At 37.4% G+C, this 15,552-nt stretch overlaps 1 protein-coding gene and 1 long non-coding RNA gene across 7 annotated transcripts in view; one reads left to right on the top strand and one right to left on the bottom strand.

The window, feature by feature from the left end:
• Positions 1–11,720, bottom strand: part of LOC144245202 (uncharacterized) — a 25,708-nt gene extending 13,988 nt beyond the window's left edge. Inside the window, exon 1 of the long non-coding RNA XR_013339197.1 lies at positions 11,544–11,720. This is a non-coding gene — a long non-coding RNA (uncharacterized LOC144245202). The remainder of the gene's footprint in view (positions 1–11,543) is intronic.
• DEUP1 (deuterosome assembly protein 1) overlaps positions 1–15,552 on the top strand; it is an 85,704-nt gene that overhangs the window by 53,532 nt on the left and 16,620 nt on the right. For 5 of the 6 annotated variants that reach the window (XM_077780632.1, XM_077780631.1, XM_077780635.1 and 2 more), the window contains 3 exons: positions 3,342–3,428; positions 9,929–9,952; positions 13,411–13,607. In XM_077780632.1, coding sequence (XP_077636758.1) covers positions 3,342–3,428; positions 9,929–9,952; positions 13,411–13,607 — 308 coding nt within the window. The remainder of the gene's footprint in view (positions 1–3,341; positions 3,429–9,928; positions 9,953–13,410; positions 13,608–15,552) is intronic. The other variant, XM_077780633.1, reaches the window with a different exon arrangement.

Genomic DNA, 15,552 nt, shown 5'->3' with positions numbered 1-15,552 from the left:
CATGCATATATACACACACATATATATGATACATATTTTTTAAGTTTATTCATTTATTTTGAGAGAGAGAGAGAGAGCATGAGCAGGGGAGGGACAGAGAGAGAGGGAGACAGAGACTATCAAGCAGGCTCTGTGCTGTCAGTACAGAGCCCAACATGGGGCTCAGTCCCACAATCCATGAGATAATGACCTGAGCCAAAATCAGAGTTGGACGCTAAACCAACTGAGCCACCCAGGTATCCCCTCAATTTTACATATTTATTTTAGGGTTTTTAAAAACAGATGTTGAAACATAAAAATTAGTCCATGTTTACTGAACATTGACTCAGTGCACAGCATGGTTCATGGTAAAAAACTGCAGTTACAACATTCTACTGTTAAAATACTGCAAGAACTTCAAAGTCCTCCCTCCCTCCTTTGTTTTCTTCTTTCCTTCCTTCCTTCCTTCCTTCCTTCCTTCCTTCCTTCCTATTTCTTATGAAATTCCCACAACCCCTTTACTCATCGTCAAATTGGTGATTCAAATCTATAGGGCTTATCTGCTTTTTTTTTTTTATCCCAAATCAAGAGGCTTTGAGTGCACCATTCAATAANCCTTCCTTCCTTCCTTCCTTCCTTCCTTCCTTCCTTCCTATTTCTTATGAAATTCCCACAACCCCTTTACTCATCATCAAATTGGTGATTCAAATCTATAGGGCTTATCTGCTTTTTTTTTTTATCCCAAATCAAGAGGCTTTGAGTGCACCATTCAATAACTTTCTGGGCATTTAAGAGTCACTTCACAAATAAGATGGTTATTTAAATCCCTTGTGTTATAAAAACAAGAAGAGATTTGGCCTTTGTCTAATTCTACACCTTAAACTGATCGCTTTGTACAATACACAGGAAAACAGCATAGATGAGGTAGTGGCAGTGGTTGTATCTGTATAGTAGAAGATATTTTACAGGTGTGAACAGTGACCTGGGTAACTGGATGGTTTTAGGAATAGAGATTAGTGACTCATCACTTACATATAACACCCACTACTCATCCCAACAAGTGCCCTCCTCAATGCCCGTCACCCATTTAGCCCAACCTCCACACACACACCTCGCCAGCAACCCTTAGTTTGTTCTCTATTTAAGAGTCTCTTAATGGTTCATCTCCCTCTCTGTTTTTATCTTATTTTTGCTTCCCTTCCCCTATTTTTATCTGTTTTGTTCTTAAATTCCATATATGAGTGAAATTATATGACTCTGATGTATTTCACTTAGCATAATACACTCTAGTTCCATCCATGTTGTTGCAAATGGCGAGATTTCATTCTTTTCGATTGCCGAATAATATTCCATTGTGTGTATATATATATATATATATATACACTACATTTTCTTTTTAAAAAATTTTTTTAATGTTTATTTTTGAAAGACAGAGACAGAACATGAGTGAGGGAGGAGCAGAGAGGAGGACACAGACTCTGAAGCAGGCTCCAGGCTCTGAGCTGTCAGCACAGAGCCCGATGCAGGGCTTGAACCCACAAACTGTGAGATCATGACCTGAGCCGAAGCCAGACGCTTAACTGACTGAGCCACCAGGCACCCCTATACTACATTTTCTTTATCCATATATCCGTTGATGGACATTTGACAATTGTCGGTAGTGCTGCTATAAACATTGAAGTGCATGTGCCCCTTTGAATCAGCACTCCTGTATCCTTTGGATAAATACCTAGTAGTGTAATTGCTGGGTCGTAGAGTAGTTCTATTTTTAATCTTTTGAGGAATCCCCACACTGTTTTCCAGAGTGGCTGCACCAGTTTGTATTCCCACCAGCAGTGCAAAAGGGTTTCTCTTTATCCACATCCTCGCCAACATCTGGTAACCTAAGTTGTTAATGTTAGCCATCTGACAGGTGTGAGGTGGTATCTCATTGTGGTTTTGATTTGTATTTCCCTGATGATGAGTGATGTTGAGCCTCTTTTCATGTGTCTATAGCCATCTGGATGTCCTCTTTGGAAAAGTGTCTATTCATGTCTTTTGCCCATTTCTTCACTGGATTATTTGTTTTTTGGATGTTGAATTTGATAAGTTTTTTATAGATTTTGGATACTAACCCTTTATCTGATATCAAATATTCTCTCCCATTCTGTCAGTTGCCTTTTAGTTTTACTGATTATTTCCTTCATTGTGCAGAAGCTTTTTATCTTGGTGAGATTCCAGTAGTTCATTTTTGCTTTTGTTTCCCTTGCCTCCAGAGACATGTCAAGTAAGAAGCTGCTGTGGCCAAGGTCAAAGAGGTTGTTGCCTGTTTTCTCCTTTAGGATTTTGATGGCCTCCTTCTTACATTTAGGTCTGTCATGCATTTTGAGTGTATTTTTGTGTGTGGTGTCAGATGGTGGTCCCGATTCATTCTTCTGCATGTCACTCTCCAGTTTTCCCAACACCATTTGCTGAAAAGACTTTTTGATTATGGATGATTTTTATTTTCACCTTTATATTTTTTGATGTTTCTAGGTTTTTGTTAAGGAAAGTATAGTTTGTAATCTACAAAAGTCTTTTCCAGGGAAGTGTTTTATATAGAAATGAGGCCTAGGGGCATCTGGGTGGCTCGGTCAGTTAAGCATCCGACTTCGGCTCAGGTTGTGATCTCACAGTTCGTGGGTTCGAACCCCACATCGGGCTCTGTGCTGATGACTAGCTCAGAGCCTGGAGCCTGCTTCAGATTCTGTCTCCCTGTCTCTCTGCCCCTCCCCTGCTCACGCTGTCTGTCTCCCTCTCTCAGAAATAAATAAAACATTAAAAATATTAAAAAAAAAAAAAAAGAAATGAGACCTATATAAATAAAAGAGCAGACACTATGTCTAAGTATTGCCACGTAGAAAAAAATCAGGGAAAAATAAATAAATTAGACAAACTGAAGTAGTCACAGGAGAAGAGGGTTACTTGGCAGAAATATTAGAACAAAATTAAACATCAAAGTCACATTTGCATATTGTTAACAATTAGGTAGTGAAGAATTCAATGGGCAGTGTTATTTGAGCATGTTTTAAATTGTGGCTTTTCTGGTGATAATTGACATACAATAGAAAATAGAAGTGAGATATGGAATTTTGGTATGGGAAAGAACATCATTATTGTCAGTATCTGTTTTTAATTTAGCACTGATCAGGAAAGGAGGGTAAAGTGGGGGCTGCCAAAGAGAGACCTGAATGCAAATACCTGATTTGTGATGATCATGCCTACGATGTGTTTCTCTTCATTGCACTTAGAAAATGTTTATGTGGATAAAATTAATTTTAATACAATTGTGAGCTTTTATTATGAATATTACACTCACTTTTCCCCCACTCATCTCCTTTCAGATCTCAGACATGAGATATAAAGCTGTCAGAACTGAAAACACACACCTGAAAGGGATGATGGGAGATTTGGACCCCGGACAGTACATGGTAATAATACTGAAATTATTAGTAACTTGAACGAAGAGATTACATAGTTGGTCAGCACTTGCCCAGACATTATTTGCTAAGCACTTCCCATGTGTCAGGCAGGCAAAAGTGGGGGCAACAAATTATCGTGCCCTTGGACCAAACTTAACTTTTATCCTCAGGCTAGAACAATTGAATTTCTAGTATTCTCCTTTGTTCTTTTCTTGGATTGGGCTACAGTCTGATCACTTCCTCACACATGCCACTTCCTTGTTTTTTTGCTCTCACTGTTGTCTCTGAGATCCTCGTGGCCTGACTCGTGTGTCAACCTTGACCTTGATGAAGCTGCCTCAAAAACTCCAGTGAGAATGAGTTGTGCCATCTACACACACTGGGTTTGGATCTTAGTCTTGATTGTCTTATAGCCTGTCACTTCCCCACTGGATGGTGAACAGGGGCCATGTTTTATTGAAGTTTGTACCATGAGCACCTCCCAATGTCAGGGGTATAGTTGGGTTCAATGAATGTTGGTTGAATAAAAGGATGAATAAATGAAGGATTGAGATTGACCTTGTGGTTTTAACCAATGGCTCTACATTGTTGAATATAGCAGTTGAAGGTTGGTTTTTATACATAAGTATAAGAACTTTTATTTATTGAACTAATGAAATACTGTTGTTACTTGTTTAACATTTATTTGCTCTGAGAGAAAATTCTGAAATAAAATAATTTTTCTGCCACTGAGGAAATGGAGAGGATAAAAGATGAGTATGGTGATTGCTTCACCTGGCTTCAGCTACTCAGCTATGACACCAGGAAGGTAGACTAGGGGTTCTCCATGATTCTAGATTTCTGTGAGACTAGATACTTGTTCTCACAATAGTAAGTATTCTAGCGTCAAAGAGTTAGAAGCATTCGTCAAGCATTCTGCCTTCTTTGGCCCTGGTTACAGATTTGAGGATAGATGGATAAAAGTAAAGTATGCATGGTTTCCCTATCTGTTACATAAAACCCTGACATCTAGGGTTTGTTTCTTTAAATGCTCAACACACAAAAATTTAAATTGGGTCCTGCCCTCATGAAAATCTTTTTTTTTTTTCTTCTCAAAAAATGGTTTTTGTGGTGGTTGTTGTTTTTTAAAAACTAAGTGTTTTTAAGTGTGAATTCTGCGACATCACAGCCCACACTGAGCCTGCTTCACTCTGGCTTGTATAGGCATTTGGTTCCGTTCGTTTGCTTTTGGCTTTTTCAAGAAATAAAACACAAAGATCTATGAAGAAGAAGCTAAATATTCCACTGCTGTCCCCAATCCCAGTTTGGAGTCCAGAGATATCCAGTGCTAACAAACTAGTATGTAGCATTCTACCACTTTTTCTTGCTCACACACACATGTAGAAAGGAGTTGAGTGTTCTTTTACAGAAATAAGTGTATAATATATACATGATTCTGAATTGCTTTTTGACTCTGTATCACCAACATCTCTGTAAGACAGTAGAAAAACATCTTTTTTTTGTGATGTCTTAGGAAAATCAATATAGACTCATGTAAAATATATAGAATTTTTAATAAATTGAATCATAGTTTACATACTAGTGATTTTAGTGCAGTCTTTTTTTCTTGCTTCTCCCTACCCACTTCATACCCACCTCCACCAGATAACACATGTTAACTGTTCAGTATGTATTGTTTTGTACTTTTTCATATATATGAATTCATATATGTGTATGTATGTGTGTGACTCTCTATACATACATGTATATAGTCATATAACTAATATATATACATACACGTAATATATAGTCATATATTAACTGTTTTTATAAATTGTTCATATTATACATACTTTTCTGTGTCTTGTTTTTGTTCACTCAGCAATATCCTTTGAAAATCCTTATAAATCAACTAGTTTAGGTCTATTTCATTTTGTGTACTGGCTTCATACTATCCCATGATGTGAATGTATCAAAATTTATTCAACTATTTTTCAGGATCAATTCATTTGTCATTAATTCAACTCTTTCTAGATTTGTGCACAAATGAACAATACTGTAAAAAAATCTTCATACATATATTTTGGAACAGCTTCCTAAGAAAAGAATTGCTGATTGAAAGAATATGTATGTTTTAGGGGTACCTGGGTGGCTCAGTTGGGTAAGCATCCCACTCTTGATTTTGGCTCAGGTCATGATCTCATGGTTTGTGGGATGGAGCCCCGTGTCTGGCTGTATACTAAAATCACCGTGGAACCTACTTGGGATTCTCTCTCTCTTCCTCTCTCTCTGCCCCTCCCCCCCCCACCCTGAGCACACCCTCTCTCCCTTTCTCTTTCTCTCTCAAAATAAATTTTAAAACTTTTAAAAAGGATGTGTATATTTTAATTTTAAAACATTTGTTGTCAAATCACATTTCTACTATCTGTGTATATGCATACCTCTTACTTTCCTCCTTATGAGCAATTGGTGTTATTGCTCTTTTAAATTTTTGGCAGTCTGATGGGTGTAAAGGGATTTTTCAGTAGTACTTGAATTTCTATTTCCCTAGCTACTGTGAGTATATTTTTGTATATTATTGGCAGTGTACTATGAATTATATTCTTTGCTCATTTTTCTTTCGGGATATCTTTTTCTTGTCAATTTATAACAGCAATTTCCTAAATGTATTGTTTGTAATCTTATTTATGATATCCTTTTACCATACACAAAGTTTTAATGTTTATTTGTTTTTGAGAGAGAGTGAGAAGGAGACACAGAATCCGAAGCAGGCCCCAGGCTCTGAGCTGTCAGCACAGAGCCCAATGCAGGGCTCGACCCTACAAGCCGTGAGATCATGACCTGAGTCAAAGTCAGATGCTTAACCAACTGAGCCACCCAGGCTCCCCTACCATACACAGAGTTTTAAATTTCATTTGTCAAACATGTGTATCTTTTTGTTTACAGCTTCTGAGTTTTCTTCCTAGAATAACAAGATTTTTCCAACTCCTAGACAGTATACACTGTTAGGAGACATACAATGTCTTCAAAGATTTTTATATTTTTCATCTAAGCCCTTAACCCATTTGAATTATAATTTTACATATGATATAAAACAAGAACCCAATTTAAATTTTTATATGAAGGTTAAGGTCAATTTATCCCTTCTCTCCAGATAATTTCCTGTTGGGTTTTATTTGGAATCAAAATAAGTTTACATATTACTTTGAAAGAATTGGCACTTTCATGATAATAAATTCCATTTCTTCGTATCTCAGTTTATGCTCCTAAATAAGATCTTACAATTTTTTTTGTGTAGGTTCTATGCCTTTCTTTTAAAATTTATGCTCAGGTATTTTATAATTCTTGTCACTGTTGTAAGTGAAGTCTTTTCCTTTCTCTGTATCTAAGTACTTATTGCTAATATAGTAAAAAAGGCAAATTGTCTTTAAATTCTAGTAGGCATTTACTAGAGGTTCTTAGGGATTTTTGAGATATATTGTCATTTTAACAAAAATAGATAGTTTTAGCTCTTTTTTTCTACTGTTCATATCAGTTATTTTTGTCATAACTGCATTTGCTAAAACCCCCAAGGAAATATTAAATAATAATAGTGATTGCTAGGGACAAAACCTTCTGATTCTAGATGAAATTGTTTTAGAGTTTTACCATTTAGAATAATTGTTGTTCTTGGGCTATGGCCTTATATCTTTTTATTCCTAGTTTACTTAGAGTTTTTAAGATTTGCCGCCAGCTTTTGTCAAACAGCTTTTCAGCATAGATGACATCATGTGGGTTTTGTCTATAATTTGTTGATATGATAGAGTATGGCTGACAGATTTTCTGATATTGACCCATCTTTGAATTTAGGGAATAAACCTTCTTGGCTGTTGTGTTCATTTGCTAGGGGCAGCCATAACGAAGTACCACAAGCTGGGTGACTTAAAACAACTTATTGTCATATAGTTCTGGAAGTAGAAGTCCAAAATCAAGGTGTTACAAGGGCCATACTCCCTCTGAAACCTGTAGAGGAGGGTTCTTCCTTATCTCTTTGCAGCTATAATTGGGGGGCACTAATAGGGGTTGCTTAACCCTGTCATGGGAGTAATAAAAGGCATCTGGGGAGCAGTCAGCCAGACAGATTGGTGGGAAAGAGTCATGCTGAGAGAATAGAATGTACAACGACCAGAGATGAGAAAGTCAGGAAAACTGGTAGAATTAAATAATAACAAAGAGTTATAATTTATTGGGTGTTTACTACATGCCTTATAATCTGCTGAATGTTTTACATACATCAGTGTCTATATCCTTATAACAAGTATGTGGTGGTTGGGTATGACGATAACCAGTTCACAGAAAAAGGAATGAAATCTTTCCGTTTTTAAGTAACTTGCCCCAAATCACATAGCTTGTAAGTTGGTTTGGATAATTCCAAGTGCATAATACTGTTACAATATCCTGTGATTCTCTCTGTTTCTTCTGTTTTACTCACTGGCTGATCACCTTCCTGTTCCTGCCTCCCCTCATGCCCCCAGTTTGGCTGTTGGCTCTTGCTCCTCTGGCTCGGTGCTTTCCCTTAGAGGTTCGATCCACCAACCACTCCAAGTTACCTCCTCTGAATTACCTCGTGGCTTCCAAGCTCTCCACTTCTTGTACCAGATGTGCTTTTCCAATATAACCTTTTGTTGTGTTCTTCTTCCTATCAAGAACACATGCTCAATTTCCAGTTGGAGGTCAGAACTCTTCATATTCCGTGGCGTCCTCAATCTAGCTCTCTCACTTTGTTGTGGCCTCCACCAAGCCCTCTGCGAGTGCTAGACCTGTCTTACTCTCTGCATATGTGATGGTCATTTCGCATGCCCTCTCTTGCTTCCAGGCCTTCACACGTGCTTTCCTTCTACCTAAAAATTCCCTTTTCCCACTTCACATAGTTATGCCCTATTAATGTTTCAGATAACTCAGCATAAATTTTACATGTTATACAAAATCTTCTTTGATTTTCCTCTGCTCTGTTAAGTGTCCCTCCTAGTAACCACCCTAACATCCTTTATTTAACACCTATCATAAGTACAAGGTTAAAATTACCTGTTTCTTGTTAGCTACGCACCCCCTTACCAGTAGGCTCACTGAGGGCGGTTATGGTCCCAGTTTACCATTATACCCAAGTGCTTAGTACAGTGCCTGAATATAGGAGGCAGTGAAAAAATATTTTGCTAGATGAGTGAATGATCAAATGAGTGAGTGAGTGAGTGAATGAATGAATGAATCCATTAGATACCCTCCACCTGAATGCTTTTCCTTAGCACTGAATTTTGGGTTGTCTTCCTTTATTTTTTTTTTTAGTTGTTTAGTGTATATATGTTTTGTCTGTTAGTCATAGGCTTCTTTAGGGGAGAAGTGGACTATATTTTATACTTCTTCCTAGAGGGTTTGGTGTAGGATAAGGCTCAATGAATACTTGTGGATTTATGGGCCTCACCTGTGGTGTAAGAGGCACGAATAAATTTTCATGGAGGTTATTGCTCACATCATGAGAGATTGCCAGACTCTTGTTTTATCTCACCTTCTGATGATCTTAGCTGCCATTCATTGATTCAGGAAACATTTGAGTTTATACTTGGTGCAACATAATTTAATACATAATTATACTTTATCTGTATCATTCACTATTTTTTCACACGTGTTAATTTAGCCTACTCAGTTTTATTGTATTTTCCATGAAGGTAGGGTCAATTTTTCGTACTTGATTACCTCTGTAGCACTTAGCACATATATATATACAGCATATGTTTGTTTAAAGAGTGGTTAGCTGGATATCATAAAATGGAATGCCATTGATATGTGCACCTCAATGTGATGCCTTATTAAAATAGTATTCAATCACATATGCTTTGTGTAGAATTATAATTCATATAGAAAGTTGACTGTATAATTGCTCTCTCTGTTTTTTATATGTGAAGATTTAGAATTGACTTTGATAACTGAAATAGTCAAGCCACTCTCCAAAGAGAAAATTCTCAAGTGCCTATTGAATTTATAAAAAAGCAAATATAATTCTTTGTTCTTTAAGAGTGTATAATCTGGGGCGCCTGGATGGCTCAGTTGGTTACGCATCCGACTTTGACTCAGGTCATGATCTTGTAGTTTGTGAGGTCGAGCCCTGTGTCAGACTCTGTGCTGACAGCTCTGCTTCAGATTCAGTGTCTTCCTCAATCTCTGCCCCTCCCCTGCTCTCCCTCTGTCTCTCAAAAGTACATAAATGCTTTAAAAAATTTTATTAAGTATACAATCTATCATGTCACTTTATGTAGCACTCATTAAAGATTTCATATTAAAGAAAACTCATATCTGTTACGTGTTCAGATCCCACAATTAGTTAATTCTTTCTGAAGTAATTGGAATGGATAAATAAACATGGAATTAAACGATTGGTGCTTAATTTTTACCCCACGCAGGAAGAAGCAAAATATTTACATCATTAGTTTTAGGTCTTCTAAAATATGTGGTATTTGGATAATATTCGAATAACCATTATCTTTTTTCCTTTCTAGACAAGTGAAATTACTGATATTAAGGTAGGTCATTTCTAAATTATTAAGGTAGTTCTAGTTCCAAACTAGAACTTTGGGAGTTTTTCCGCTTGACTAACTGTGAAGCACCCTGCTTATTCACATTTAGGGAAAGAAAGGTCAAAAAAGGCCCTCACCTAGCAGTAGGGGAAGCGCCCTGCCCTCAGGTACTGGCGGGTGCAGGCTTGCCGTGGGTGTCCCCATGCTTGCGGGCTGGCCGGCTGCAGCAGTGCCCGGTTTCCTCTGCCAAATCTGGGATGGGACTGCCCACCTGGCTGGTAACTTTTCCTTAGGTCTTAGGATACTTAAAACTGTAACAGAAGTGGCTCTGAGAAAGACGTTTCCCTTGGATTTGTGCACAATTACTCAGAAAAGTGTGAGGTGTTTACCTTTATTCTCAGGTAGCTAATGCAACATCAAGTTTTTCATGAGAGTTTTTTGTGATTCCATATTTACTTCGGCCCATGAGTATATTTATTAAATTTCCCTTCATTTAAGAAAGGTGCCATAAAATCAGATTTAATCAGAACTCAGAATTTGTGGTAATTTTTAAGACTCATTTGCCTTTTGCTATCCATGAAGTTTGCCAAATAAAATAATAGCATAAAAATTAGTACCCTCACAATAATCTAAAACATCCACTTACATATTTAAAAAATTAATATACTAACCATAAAACATGATTAAAGCCTGTCCTTCTGTAGAAATAATTTGTTAGCCTATTCTTGTTGAATATACGTAAATTTAAAAGAAAAAGTGTAACATAAAATACTGTTCTTCAGACACCAGTAATTCAACTGGCCTCATGCTGGCATGTCAAAGTAAACAAATACTAGGAAGTTTTGCCATTTCAAGAATGAAGCAATGGATTAAAACTACAAAACCCTAAAATTTGAGGGAAGAAAATTTGAGCTAACAAGCCTCTGAAATAACCCATCAGAAATAGAGGTAGAATTTAATCAGTGCCTATTTTCACATGATAACCCATCTAGTGAAGGATATAGTCCTGAAATTACTAGAAAAGCCTTCAAGAAAAACGTGAAATGAGAGAGCCCAAAAAGGTTGTTGTCAAGAAAAAGGGAAAATGCTTTTAAATATAAATCATGTGAATACATTCTCTCTGTAATTTTTTCAGGTCGTGCTCTCAACACTTATTTAATTATGGTGCATTTAGAAAATTATAGAGACTTTTGAAAAAGTATTACTATCATTCTTAATGACTTTAAACCAACACTGGGTCAAAAAGAATCACAGACGAAATCTAAACTTATAGAAAAGGTGTGAATAAAATTATAACCGAGCAGCAGACCATCAAGAATTACATATTTTGATGAATAGATTTTTTTAGAGTAAAACTTTCAATCTTTTCATGACCTTTCTCAACCAGATCTGTTCATATGAATATTTTCCTTATGCAGGGCAAAATTTTGTAAGACAGCCTCTTTATATTTATCGCAAATCTACTCTAACTTTAGAATAAATAATTCTTTCTTTTGTAAAGCATGCTATAGATTACTCTTTTATCTGCACTGGTGTATCTCAAAAGAGCAAATGTTAAGATCTACGAAAGATAAAGGCCTAATAAGCAGAGACATACCTTTTAATGGTCCTTCTCTACCAAAGGGCATCTTGGTCAATAGTTGTATAAACACATAACCTTTCTGTATTGTTTTGGGGCAGTTTGGCCTCCTGGAGAATTTTCTTTCAAACGTGGGACCTTTCTAAAGATTCATGAATTTCTATAACACATTAGGCAGGAAACAGAAAATGTAATAAGCAGTCTTGACCTTTGAAAGCAAAAATTAAGACAAATAGGTAAACATTTTTAACACTTAATATGTATACATTTCTGCACTTATCAATCCTGACACTAATATGATAGTATATGTATAATATAAAATGTGCAGTTAGTAAAATAATAATAATAATAATTACTTTATGGGGTACCTAGTAAATAAAATGGCCTATGCCAAAACCTTACATTTAGAAACTTCAAAATAAAAGTTCTAAGCCATATTCATGTATGGTCTTATGGGCTTTCAATTATAGAAATTCAGAGCTTCAAAAATGATACTTTATCAGGGTGCCTGGGTGGCTGAGTCGGTTAAGCGTCCGACTTTCGCTTAGGTCATGATCTCGCGGTTCGTGGGTTCGGGCCCCGCGTCGGGCTCTGTGCTGACTGCCAGCTCAGAGCCTGGAGCCTGTTTCAGTCTGTGACTCCCTCTCTCTCTGACCCTCCCCTGCTCACGCTGTCTCTCTCTCTCTCTCTCCTAGAAATAAATAAAACATTTAAAAAAATTTTAAAAATGATACTTTATCCATGTCATATTTTTGTGCAAAAATATTACCCTCTGGCAACAGAGAACTGTTGTTGAATCAGCAACTACATGTCCCACAGATATCTAAATCATAGGACTAGAAAGGACCATGTAGTCATTTAAAGCATTTTCATGAGTTTTCGTGTGAGGATATATCCTGTTTTTTAAAACTCTGTGAGAAGAAAAGTTTAGACTCTCCCTAAAACTTCTCACAGCATTTAATTCAAATAAATCTTTGTTCTTGCTCTAAACCGCTCATTTTGTGATCTAAACATGTTTCATATTCCCGGGGCACCTGGGTGACTCAGTCGGTTAAGCGTCTGACTTCGGCTCAGGTCATAATCTCACGGTTCGTGGGTTCGAGCCCCGCGTCGGGCTCTGTGCTGACTGCCAGCTCAGAGCCTGGAGTCTGTTTCAGATTCTGTATCTCCCTCTCTCTCTGACCCTCCCCTGCTCTGTCTCTCTCTCTCTCTCTCTCAGAAATAAATAAAACATTTAAAAAAAAAAAACATGTTTCATATTCCCTTCTTAGGACGCATTAAAATTAGGTGGTGCACACCAGATAGTAAATCTTCATCACGAAGCCGCATTCCTCAAAACCGTGGCACTGGCACAATCCCAACTGTTAGATCATTACTGTAAAATGGTCCCGAGTCAGACTCTAGTCTGTATGGATTTGGAAGATCATTGTTGCATCACCCAACAGTGGGAAATCGATATGTGATTTACTATCATGACATGTATTATTGTAATCAGAGGAAAAAAACCGTCCAAAATTGAAATGTATGATGTATGTTAATTCTGGCTCCATTATTAACACTAGAAGACATACCCTGTAGACATGAGAAGCTTAAATCCAGCCAGTCTGTTCTAGAGAGAGAAAACACTAATGTGAAAGTGAACACGGACAGTGAGAGCAGTGTATTGCTCTCATTGTGATGCGTTCAGCAGCAGCTGTCACTAAGTGTCCGTCCATGTTGTGAGGGGGTGAGGGCAGGAGAAGGCTTTAGGGCATATGCGAGTAGAGCCATTGTCACTGGACTCAGACGAAAGGGCTCTTCCACGACGGCCCTGTCTAAGCGCACAGAAAGTATGTATTCCCTTCTAAGGAACGGTTTTTTCAGTGATGGCTTTTTCATTCTCTAGAGTTTGGACTTCACTAACAGGGCACACTCGAGGCATACATCTATTAACAAACTGGAATATGAGAATGAAAGGCTCCGAAATGATCTTGCAAAACTTCGCTCCAATGGCAAAGCAGCGTGGGCCAATCAAAACACCTACGAAGAAATGGGACGGTACACCTATCAAAACCAAATAAAAATGGAAAAGAATGAAGATAGGTATGTCAGCTCCATTATATAAGGACATAAATGTATAAATATTTCATAGAAATGTATTTTTGAACAATTCAAAAAAGAGCTTTTATATACTATTTCTTCAGTTGTTAAAATTTTATTTTATAGTGATACATTGTTTTATATTAAATTCTGTGTTGTCAATAGCTTTCAAAATACAACAGTGAAACGATAGGGTTATAGTGAACTTTACTCAATTCAAACCCTTCTTAGAAGCTGATGTGACACATAAAATGTACAAAGAAGTAATCTTATTTCTTTATGTCATAAGAATAGAAAAACTGGATTTTATTTTTATTTTTTTAAGTTTATGTATTTATTTTGAGAGAGAGAGAGCACAGCAGGGGAAGGGCAGAGAGAGGGAGAGACAGAATCCCAGGCAGGCTCTGCACCATCAGCGCAGAGCCTGACGCGGGGCTGGAACCCATGAACTGTGAGGTCATCACCCTGGATCAAGATCAAGAGTCAGACCCTTAACAGACTGCGCCGCCCAGAAAAACTAGATTTTAATATGTTACATATTAAATATGTAATATATCATAATAATATGACAGAAAATATGTCGCTTCTGACAACTTCAAAATACACACTTTAGGGGCGCCTGGGTGGCTCAGTCAATTTAAGCATTCAACTTCGACTCAGGTCATGACCTCACAGTTCATGGGTTCGAGCCCCGCGTCAGGCTCTGTGCTGACAGCTCAGAGCCTGGAGCCTGCTTCAGATTCTGTGTCTCCCTCCCTCTCTGCCCCTCCCCTGTTCCCTCTCTGTCTCTGTCTCTCAAAATAAAATAAAAGACATTTAAAAAAATACACACTTTATATTGATTCTCCAACAGTGGCGACAAACCATTGGTCCCTTCATAGGGAAGGAATTGGAGGGTGTGGAAGAGGTTTTCTCTGAGTGAAGAGAAGCATGTGGAAAATTAATATCTGCTATCCACATGCTCCCCTTTTAAAGTGTCTTAGTTCAAAATTTCAGTAAATACGTCTGCCATAAAATTAGACTAATTTATTCAATTTTAATAAAATACTGTGCAATCAAAACGGCCTCTAGAGGCTTTTCACTGTTTTTCCAAACTTGAAAAGTTCCCAGCAAAATAAACACATTTCTTTTCTCCAGGATATTGGGTCATTAATATGCTAATATGCATTGTGAGTTTCAGGAAGGGTGTGGCATGCAACATTCCCCAAACTTCTTTAATATCAGATTTATTACCATTTCATGGTACCGAGAAACGGTAAATTGATAGGACCTACCTAACTTCGATACGACTTTTGCTCAAAAACTCATCACGCGTAGCATGAAAACCTCACATATTGTTTTCGTATACCATAATATTAACAACCTTGGGAAATTTACTTAAAATTTGTGAGCCTCAATTTCCCATCTGATAAATAGAGATAATAATTCTAAGGGTTTTTTTGTGTGAGAATTATAGAAGAAAACATAGTTCCCTATGAAAACATATTTCCATAAGTGTTAGCCATTATTATTGATATTACTAATAAAATTGTTAGCATTTGTAATAAATTGAATACTTCTTCAACAACTCACAGTGCCAAAAAGTAGCTTTGGGTGGCCAAACAAATGGCTGAATCTGACATTCCCGCAAAACATAGTCCTGTGGAGGAGGGGCGACGCCGGCCTATCTTTGTAACTAAGCACGGCCCAGCTGCAGGTGGATAAATCCATAAATCCATGGGACATAGCAAAAAATATGTCTGCTCAACGTTCCTGTGGACGTAGTGCAGCTCTCTCCTACTTGCATCCCCTCAGCCCTGCACGTCTTAGAGGCTAGATCCCAATCCGATCCAAGAAACAGCAACCATTCAAAAGTGCTTAATTAGTAACCCTTTTTCGAGAAGCTCAGGAAGGAAATGAGGGCAGACTGGCTGCTACCCTAGAAACTAAGTACTGGTGGTGGGTTGCC

Source organism: Crocuta crocuta, unplaced genomic scaffold (assembly GCF_008692635.1).
Source record: "Crocuta crocuta isolate KB4526 unplaced genomic scaffold, BGI_CrCroc_1.0 scaffold78, whole genome shotgun sequence".
NCBI lineage: Eukaryota > Metazoa > Chordata > Mammalia > Carnivora > Hyaenidae > Crocuta > Crocuta crocuta.
Note: the sequence above shows the minus strand (reverse complement) of the source record. Positions and strands in the feature narration are given on the sequence as shown.